We start from the raw sequence: 10,310 nt of genomic DNA on the forward strand, positions 1-10,310 counted from the left end.
GTTGTGGGGTGTGTGTGCTGGCACAGCACATGCACGGAAGTCAGGGGACGCCTTTTGGGAATAGATCTTCCCTTCTGTGTTATGGATCCAGGGACTAGTTCCTTGCCCTTTGGACCATCTTACCAGTACTGATTGTCTTTCTTCCTCTTTTCTTTTCTTTTCCCTTCCTTTCTTCCTTCTGTTCTTTTTTTTTTCTTTCTTTTTTTCGGAGCTGGGGACCGAACCCAGGGCCTTGCGCTTGCTAGGCAAGCGCTCTACCGCTGAGCTAAATCCCCAACCCCCCTTCCTTCTGTTCTTTTTTGACTCATGTAGTGCAGACTAACCATGAGCTGGATATATAGCTAAGGACGAGCTCTAAGGAGAGCCTCTGGTTCTCCTGTTTCAGCCATTTATAGGGTGACTTACCGGGAAGCCAGACTCTCCTGTATGCTAGATGAACTTGTCAACTAAGCCAAAACCCCAGCCCCTTTTAAGCTCAACTGTGAACACACTATACCACAGACTTCCAAGTCTACACCAAGAGCAGTAGATATAGGATACCCAGGTCATTCCTGGACATGCTACATCCCAACACACTCCATCCCCCAGGAGAGAGAACCCGAGACCTGCATTTGAGTCAGACTTTAGGTTGGGGCTTGGTAAACACTCAGCTCAAGGGCCAAGTTCAACATATCCTCAAATAGCTTTTGCAGTGGCATCTTAAAGAAGCCCCACCCATTCCTTTGCACAGTGGCTTCTGCTGCTTTCCTGCCATGTAAATGAGCTGTTTTTCCTACCAGTTTATTTATAATATAATTTATTACTCACTTTACATGCTGGTTACTGTTGCCACTTCCTGGTGCCCCCTCATAGAGTCCCTCTCTTCATCCCCGTGATTTTGACTTTTTTGGGGGGGAAGTTATTTATTTATTTTACATATGTGAGTACACTGTAGCTGTCTCAGACACACCAGAAGAGGGCATCAGATCCCATTACAGATGATTGTGAGCCACCATGTAGATGCTGGGAATTGAACTCAGGACTTCTGGAAGAGCACTCAGTGCTTTTAATGGCCAAGCCATCTCTCCAGCTCCAAATAAATAAACCTTTAAGTGAAAAAAAAAAAAAAGCCTAAGAAAGATCAAAGTTCAGGCTCCTCTAAAATATTCCTATCTCTCTAAAAGTCCAAAGTCTCTTTAAAAGTTCAAAGTCTCAACCACAGGCATCTGTAAAACCAGAAGAAGTACTTTCTTATCCCAAGAGAGAAGAGACAGGGCACAGCCCCAAGGAAGGCAAAGCACAGCCAAACTCTAACAGTGGTCAGTGTAGTGTCGGACATCAGGGACACATAATCTAAACGCCAGAGGCTGTGTCCCGGCACTCGGCACTCGCAGCTCATCGGAGGCTCAGGCAGACTCTGCTCCCTTGGTGGTCATTCATGGTATTAGCATCTTCGAAAGGCAGGGTCTCTGAAACTGGCTACAACTTCACCAATGGCTTCTCCTGGGTGCTCACGAGTCAAGCCTCAGCTGCTCTCCATGACCCCGTCTGTCATGCCTTCAAACCCAGCAGCATCTTGGAAACTCTTACTCACTGCCGGGTTTGGTTGCCAGCAACAGGTGCAGCTTTAGCGCCCTCTCAAGCACAGCTTCTGTGTGCTGAACCTGAGGAAACATTTCCCAGAAGATTTCTCAATGATCCTTTGTTTCTTCTCCTCTTCCCCCGCCTCTTCTCCATCAACGGAGACTCACTGTGTGGTCCTGGCTAGTCTGGAACTCTGCATAGACCAAGCTGGCATTGAACTCACAGACATCTGCCTACATGGCACTTGATCTCTGATATGATTATAGGTGTGTGCCATCATGCCCAGACCCTGGTCTTTTTTTTTTTTTTAAAGATTTGTTTATTTATTATATATAAGTACACTGTAGCTGTCTTCAGACACACCAGAAGAGGGCATCAGATCTCATTACAGATGGTTGTGAGCCACCATGTGGTTGCTGGGATTTGAACTCAGAACCTCTGGAAGAACAGTCAGTGCTCTTAACCGCTGAGCCATCTCTCCAGCCCGACCCTGGTCTTTTTAATAAGTGCTAATTTCTCAGCTCCAGCCAACCAGGATCAATTGTCCTAGCAAAGCAAAGTTTCACTTTGGTAATAAAAAATAGTGCATAAGTGGCCTTGATAGAGTTTTTAAGACATTCTCTTTTTTTATAATCTATCTGCACATACACCTGAAGGCCAGAAGAGGGCACCAGACCCCTTACAGATGGTTGTGAGCCACCCTGTGGTTGCTGGGATTTGAATTCAGAACTTCAGGAAGAGCATCCAGTGTTCTTAACAACCGAGCCATCTCTCCAGCCCCTCTAACGCATTTTTAAACTTGATGTTGGAAATGTACAAGCAAGGCCTCCATAGTCTGTGTTGCTTTCAACAGACTTAGCTTCCAAGTTCCTGCAGAACCAAGCTCTGAGCTCTCAACCACTTTTTCAGCCCAAAGTGCAATGACAGTACAATTCTTCCCCCAACAAAACACACACCAGGTCTGTCACAGCAGCGCCCCATGAGCCTGGCACAAGTGTGCATCTTAGTTAGGGTTTCTTGCTGTGATAAAATACCCTGCCCAAAAGAAACTTGAGGAGAAAGCAGTTTATTTTAGCTTACAAATCTCAGGAGCGCAGCATCACTGAGGGAAGTCAAGGCAGAGACGTGGAGGCAGGAAATGAAGCAAAAGCCTTCGACGATCCCTGCTTGTTCCTCTTGGCAGAACACAACACAGGACCACCTGCCCCTGGGTGGCATTGCCTAAAGTGAACTGGCTTCAAAAAATGCACCACAGACTGGCGGGGGGACAATCTGGTGAGGGGCAATTACTCTGTTAATGCTCCCTCTCCCAAAATGACTCTAGCTTTGTTGGGTTGACATAAAAACTAGCCAGCACATGTCTGCATGTGTGCACCATGTTTGTGAGCCACCATGTGTGTGCTGAGAATCCAACCTGGGTCTCCTGGAAGTACTTTAAGGATTTACCTACTTATTTTTTTATTTATTTATATATTTATTATGTATACAGTGGCCTGCCTGTATATGCCTGCAGGCCAGAAGAGGGGATCAGATCTCATCATAGATGGTTATGAGCCACCATGTGATTGCTGGGAATTGAACTCAGAATCCCTGGAGGAGATCTCTTAACCTCTGAGTCATCTCTCCAACTCCCTCTCCAACCATATCTTTTTTTAAAAATTTATTTATTTTTATTTATATGAGTACACTGTGGCTGTCTTCAGACACACCAGACGAGTGCCTTGGATCTCATCACAGATGATTGTGAGCCACCATGTGGGTACTGGGAATTGAACTCAGGACCTCTGGAAGAGCAGTCAGTGCTCTTAACCACTGAACCATCTCTCCAACCATAAAATCATAGTTTTATTCTGTAGCCCAGGGTGGTTTGGAACTCATGGGAATCCTTTTGTATCACGGACTGTAGATTAGAGGCTGAGGATGGGGGAAGCCAGTACAGGATACTTGGCTACCAGCCATCAGACACCAATCAGAGGCAGAGGCAGGAAGATTGCTACAAGTGGGAAGCCAGCCAGGGCTATGTAACAAGACCTGGTCTCCGTCCCCACACCACTCCCATAGAGAGAAAGAAGGGTCTGCCAGCCACCACTGATCAATGGGTTGGATCAGGCTTCACACTGAGGTTCTAGAAACACTGTTGGTGAGGGCTGCTATGGCAGAGCAGAGTTTGTGTTTGTTCCACAGAAGAGCTGGCCACTTCAACTCACTATTTCTCCAATCAGACCCCTCCTTACTGAGCACATCTTCCCATCAAATGCTGGAGGTTGAGTTAAGAGGCGTGTCCAGAGCTTTCCCCACTCCTTCTGTACCCCTTTAATTTCTGTCAGTTTCTTTTTTGTTGCCTTCTTGTCTTGCCCTTGTGGTACTGAGTCCAAACCCACACTCTTGTACATGTTAGGTAAATGTTCTACCACTGAGTCATGCCCCAGCCCCACATGGGGGATTCTAGGCAGGGGCTCTACTGCCAAGCCCTTTCTTTCTTTCTTTCTCTCTTTCTTTCTTTCCTCCTTTCTTTTTTCAAAAAGATTTATTTATTTATTATATATAAGTACACTGTAGCTGTCTTCAGATACACCAGAAGAGGGCATTGGAACTCTTTACAGATGGTTGTGAGCCACCATGTGGTTGCTGGGAATTGAACTCATAACCTCTGGAAGAGCAGTCGGGTGCTCTTAACCGCTGAGCCATCTCTCCAGCCCATATATATATATATATATATATATATATATATATATATACATATATACATACATACATACATACATATATATGTATTTAATCATTATCTTTTAATGCTTATGTGTGAGTCTATGTGTGGGTATATGCAGGTGAGTTCAGTGCTCATGGAGGCCAGATGTGGGTGTTGGATCTCTTGAAGCTGGAGTTACAGGTGTTTGTGAAGCATTAGGAACAGAGTTTCTGTTTCTGCTGGATCCCCACGTGTCCTTAACCACTCACAGCGTCCCTTCCCATCAACTTTGGGAGGCATCTTTGGACCTCACAGAAAATGCTGGTTCCTGGGGAACAGCTTTCCTTAAGATATGGATACTGGCAGGTCTCTGAGTCTGTGCACTTCAGACAGCCTTTTCCTGTAGCCTGTAAAGCTGCCCTCAGCAGCACTGCCTGGTCATTCTGGAGCTGCAGTCAATGGCGGCTCCTATAGGAGCTCGGGGATAGTTACCTTCAGTTCCTATGAAGGCACCTATCACATGAGGGTCTCCTGGACATATGCATGGGTTTGTCACTGTTCAAACCCCCCACCTCTCTCTCCAGAGTCCCTCTTCGCCGAATCCACCCTGGACACAGGATCTTCAGCCCACTGTATGGATGGGAACAGAGAGCAGAGCTTTCTAGGACCCCCACCTCCGGCGGCAAGACCGCCTTTGTGCCTCTATCCAAGTTCATGAACGTGAGTCCCGGCGCCCCCCCTCCCCGTTCCCCCTCTTGCGGCAGAATAACCAACTCTTCATTTACCCCCGTTCTCTTGTGCGACCAGACCCAGTATTTTGGAGACATTGGTTTGGGAACGCCTCCTCAGAATTTCACAGTTGTCTTTGACACGGGTTCTTCCAACTTGTGGGTTCCATCCACGAGATGTCATTTCTTCAGTTTGGCCTGCTGTGAGTTCCCGTGAGGAAGAAGGCCAAAGGGGGTGGTGGGACATGAGGAACTTGGCCTCAGTAATCCCTAGGCTGTCCTCATAAGTGCTGAGTCTCCCATTCCCTGAGTGACACCTATCTTATCTCCTGTTAGGGTTCCACCATCGTTTTAATCCCAAGGCCTCCAGCTCCTTTCGGCCCAATGGGACCAAGTTTGCCATTCAGTATGGGACCGGGCGGCTGAGTGGAATCCTGAGCCGGGATAATCTGACTGTGGGTGATTTCAACTACACAAGACTTCTGTTTAGAACCAGAATCAACCACCATCTGGTTCAGGGAGGGGCTGGAGGAGGCAGGCCCTGATAGGAGACAGGGAGGAGATCCTTGGGAAGAGGTGGTTGGGGGCAGGTGGAGGTAGGGGGGAGTCATGGTGGTGGGAGTCTCCCGGACAAGGGATGGGGCTTCTTAGAAAGAGGGCAGGGTCTGCTGGGAAAAGAGGTAAGGTTTCTAGTAAAGAGATGGGGTCTCCTTAGCAAGAAGATGGGGCTTCTTGTGAAGGATTAGGGCCTCTTGAGAAAGAGGGTGGGACTTCCAAAAAAGATAAGCGGCCTCCTTTGTCAGTAAGCATTGCCTCTTCCGGAGTGGAGAGTCCTGAATGGTGGGCGGGACCTCCTGAGCAAGCGTGTGTGGCTTTTTAGAAAGGAACAGGACTTAAGCCATTTCGATTCCTTTCCCAACGATCCCAAGCACAATCTCAGCCACAGGGAGAGAATGTGTCTCTAACGTAATGTTCCCACATCAATTTACCCCCAGATCGGCGGTATCCACAATGTTTCTGTGACCTTTGGAGAGGCTCTGTGGGAGCCCAGCCTGGTCTTTGCTTTGGCCCGCTTTGATGGGATCCTGGGCCTCGGCTTCCCCACTCTGGCTGTGGGAGGAGTTCAGCCTCCACTGGACGCACTGGTGGAGCAGCGACTGCTGGAGAAACCCGTCTTCTCCTTTTACCTCAACAGGTATTTTGTGGGAGTTCTCTCTATACCTGAGACTGCAGATATGGCTAAAATCCCTTCTTAAGGGGCATCTACCCTCCTCCTAAGGTGACCTGATACCTAGGTACCCTTCTACCACAGTTCACCCTGGGGAACCTTCCAGAGCACAGGCGAGGCCTTGCTTACAGTGGTGTGTGTGCTCCTCCCCCTTAAAAGGCTGTCCCTGAAAGGCCTCCACCCAGCGGGGGGGGGGGGGGTGTGAGGGATTCCCAGGCAGCTCCATAGATGGAGCCTCCCTCAGTCTTCCCTGGCCTGTATAGTAAGCACCTCTCCCAGGTCAATGCTAACTGAAGCAGAGTTAGGAGGGGGCAGATGCATACTCAGGTGAGAATCTCACGGCCCCCCTCACCCCTCCACGAGGGGGTGTAAACAGTCAACAAGGCTAGCTGAGATGAACTTTTGCAACAGAGCACAGGTAAACTCCCAAGATGGTGGTGGTTGTTTAGCTTGGTACAAAGTTGTAACACCAGCCCCAAGAAATCTCCTTCAGGACGTCCCATTTATCAACATAGGAAGTCGGGTGGTTCTTGAAGGAAGTCAGCCTCCCAACACAAGAGTTTCAACCTGCATTCAGGAAAGTGCTTACCCAATATAGAAAAGGGAGAGAGAGAAAAAAAAAAACCCACAACTTAAGTGGTAACTCCGGACATACCAAGAAAGCTCACCATGGGTTCACAATGCCCCTAGACTTTGAAGTCAAACAGGAAATTCCGTGCCCATTCAACAAGTACTGCACTTAAGGACACTTTCTTCACCCCAAAGAGAGCTCGCACTCCACTGGAGAGCCCTGCGTAGAACTAGGGTCAGCCATTACTCACCAGCTTTGAGTAGGCACAACCTATATTCAAAAGGTCCTCCTCAGTGTCAAGCATGGTGGCGCCTGCCTGTCAGCCCAGCACTTGCCAGGTGGAGGCAGGAGGATCAGGAGTTCAAGGGCATCTTTGTCTTCCTTCCGGACCCCATATCTAGGAGTTGTCTGCACTTCCCTACCCCGCTGTCTTGGTTAAGGTTACTATTGCTATGAGAAAACACTGTGACCAAAGCCAAGCTGGACAGGAAAGGGTTTATTAGGCTTCTGCTTCTGAGTGGTCATCAATGAAGGAAATAAGGACAGGAACCCAAGCAAGGCAGTTAGGTTAAGGTTTCCATTGCTACGAAGAGACACCATAACCAAGACAACTCTTATAAAGGAATCTACTTCATTGAAGCAGGCTTACAGTTTCAGAGGTTTAGTCCATCACTGTCATGGCAGGAAACATGGCAGAGCTGAAAGTTCTACCTCTTGATCCCAAGGCAGCAGGAAATTACAGTGAGCCACTGGGCTTGGCTGGAGCTTCAGAGAGCCCAAAGCCTACCCCTAGTGACCCACCTCCTCCTACAAGGCCACACCTCCTCCTACAAGGCCACACCTCCTCCTACAAGGCCACACCTCCTCCTACAAGGCCACACCTCCTCCTACAAGGCCACACCTCCTCCTACAAGGCCACACCTCCTCCTACAAGGCCACACCTCCTCCTACAAGGCCTCACCTCTTCCTACAAGGCCTCGTAATAGTTCTACTCCCTATAGGTACATTTTCTTTCAAACCACAACAGGCATGAACCCAGAGGCAGAAGCAGAGTTCATGGAGGGGTACTCCTGACTGGCTTTCTCCCATCGCTTGCTCAGCCTGCTTTCTTATAGAACCCTGGACCACCTGCCCAGGGGAGGCCCCACCCACAATAGGCTTTGTCCCTCCCGCATTAATCACTAATTAAGAAAATGCCCTATAGGCTTGCCTATAGCCTGACCGTATGGAGTTATTTTGTCACTTGAGGTTCCCTAGTCTTCAGTGACTCTAGCTGGTATCAAGTTGACACGAGACTAGCCAGCCCACCCACCTAGGAGCCAACTGGCAGAAAGTCCCATCCCATCACCTTAGAAACCGACAGATGAACACCAACCCCCTAACTGCACTTTGCTTCTGCAGGGATTCTGAAGGGTCTGATGGGGGAGAGCTGGTCCTGGGGGGCTCGGACCCGGATCACTACGTACCTCCCCTCACCTTCATTCCAGTCACCATCCCTGCCTACTGGCAGGTCCACATGCAGAGGTGAGGAGCCTTTGTGGGGCTTGAGCTGAGGGTCTGAACACCCAGGCCCTGCCTCTTGACAACAGCTCTGCCCCATCCTTTCCTCACAGTGTGAAGGTTGGCACGGGGCTGAATCTCTGCGCCCAGGGCTGTGGTGCCATCCTAGACACAGGCACATCCCTCATCACGGGACCCAGTGAGGAGATCCGGGCCTTGAATAAGGCCGTTGGGGGATTTCCCCTCCTGACCGGGCAGGTGAGGACCACTCCCGGTGCTGATGACAAGAGGATCTTGGGAATTTGGTGGTAGACTGGTAGGAAGTTGAAGCCTAAGGGCAAGAAAGCAGGTAAGTAGGAGGTTAAAAAAGAGGGCAGTGGGTCTGAAGGTCTGGGTGATGAGGCAGAGGGCAATAGGAGGAAGCCAACATGCCTTCCAGGTGGGTAGGGGAGAAACATGTAGAATTGGACTTACTAGAGACTCCTACCTAAAAAGACCTTTGTACAGGAGGCCCTGAATATCTGACTGCCCACTAAAAGCTGTACTCCAGGGCTCTAGGGAGCCACCTAAGACACTTGAGGAGAGCAAGAGTCACCTGCTTACTGTTGCTTCCTCTTCTTTTGCAGTACCTCATTCAGTGTTCCAAGATCCCAGAGCTCCCCACTGTCTCCTTCTCCCTCGGTGGAGTCTGGTTTAACCTCACAGGTCAGGACTATGTCATCAAGGTAAGGCGGCTGCCACAGTGACTTCAGACTAACAAAACTGAGCTTGAGAGAGCGTGGAGCTGCGGCCCAGGAATCCAACACAGGAGCTTTGCCCTTATAGGCTCTTATCCTGTACCTCTGGCAGGCCTAGAATTGTTCATGTACCAGTCGGCCTCAAACTCAGAGATTCTCCTGCCTCCTCTGCTTCTCAAAGGGCTGGGATGAAAGGCCCCAGCCTGGACCTTGTCTTTCCTTTTCTATTCTCCCTTTCAAAATTTTTTATTTATGTTGTGTGTGCGCCAGAGGACAATTTAAAGGAATCGATTTTCTTTTACTGTGAAGGGGTCTGAGGATTGACAGATTTAGCAGCAAGAACCCTTACCGGCCAAGCCATCCATTTCGTAGCTTTTCTTTCTTTTCTTCTTCTTCTTCTTCTTCTTCTTCTTCTTCTTCTTCTTCTTCTTCTTCTTCTTCTTCTTCTTCTTCTTCTTCTTCTTCTTCTTCTTCTTCTTCTCCTCCTCCTCCTCCTCCTCCTCCTCCTCCTCCTCCTCCTCCTCCTCCTCCTCCTCCTCCTCCTCCCCCTCCCCCTCCTTCTCCTCCTCCTCCTCCTCCCCCTCCCCCTCCCTTTCCCCCTTCCCCTCCTTCCCTCTCTCCTTCCATTTCCTTTTAAATGGAGTTTATGTGTGTAGCACAGGCTGGCCTTGAACTCTCCACCCTCCTGCCTTTGTCTCTTGGAGCACTGGAATCACTGGCTGATGGCATCATGCCCAGCTAGAAATAGTCCTTGTCCTCTTCTAGGTGCAGCAGGGACAATCAAACCCGGAGCCCCGTGATTCACAATGTCCCGGTGTTGTCACCTTGCAGATTCTTCAGAGTGATGTTGGCCTCTGCCTGTTGGGCTTCCAAGCCTTGGACATCCCCAAGCCTGAAGGACCCCTTTGGATCCTCGGGGACGTCTTTTTGGGGTCCTATGTGGCCGTCTTTGACCGAGGGGACAAAAACATCGGCCCGCGCGTGGGACTGGCGCGTGCTCGGTCTCGTGCAACAGGACGGGCAGAAAGAAAGGCTACGCAAGCGCAGTTCCTCAGAAGACGCCCTGGTTAGGGTACATACACACAGGGCCACAGCAGCTATGCTTCTTTCCAATAAAAAAGAAAAATCAACTTTTCATGGAAGGATACCGTTTGGGTAACTTTTGGGGAGGGAAAATGAATGTTTGACCTCTGGAGTTAAGGAAGAGAAGGGAGGGAAGAGAAGCATCCCATTCTGCAGGGTTTGCGCCAGTGAGAGGTCTGGGAACAACAATCCCCATGAAGCCTCTAGCCCC

The 10,310-nt window shown here is 49.4% G+C and overlaps 1 protein-coding gene across 2 annotated transcripts in view; it reads left to right on the forward strand.

The window, feature by feature from the left end:
- Positions 1 to 10,153, forward strand: part of Napsa (napsin A aspartic peptidase) — a 12,191-nt gene extending 2,038 nt beyond the window's left edge. Inside the window, exons 2-9 of one of the 2 annotated variants that reach the window (NM_031670.2) lie at positions 4,837 to 4,972; positions 5,060 to 5,183; positions 5,317 to 5,435; positions 5,976 to 6,175; positions 8,181 to 8,303; positions 8,393 to 8,537; positions 8,906 to 9,004; positions 9,848 to 10,151. In NM_031670.2, the coding sequence (NP_113858.1) occupies positions 4,837 to 4,972; positions 5,060 to 5,183; positions 5,317 to 5,435; positions 5,976 to 6,175; positions 8,181 to 8,303; positions 8,393 to 8,537; positions 8,906 to 9,004; positions 9,848 to 10,087 (1,186 nt within the window). In that variant the 3' untranslated portion in view covers positions 10,088 to 10,151. Of the gene's footprint in view, positions 1 to 4,836; positions 4,973 to 5,059; positions 5,184 to 5,316; positions 5,436 to 5,975; positions 6,176 to 8,180; positions 8,304 to 8,392; positions 8,538 to 8,905; positions 9,005 to 9,847 lie in introns of both variants that reach the window. The other variant, XM_087586343.1, reaches the window with a different exon arrangement.
- The last annotated feature ends 157 nt before the right edge of the window (positions 10,154 to 10,310 follow it).

Source organism: Rattus norvegicus, chromosome 1 (genome assembly GCF_021556685.1).
Source record: "Rattus norvegicus strain SHRSP/BbbUtx chromosome 1, alternate assembly SHRSP_T2T, whole genome shotgun sequence".
NCBI classification, from domain to species: Eukaryota; Metazoa; Chordata; class Mammalia; order Rodentia; family Muridae; genus Rattus; species Rattus norvegicus.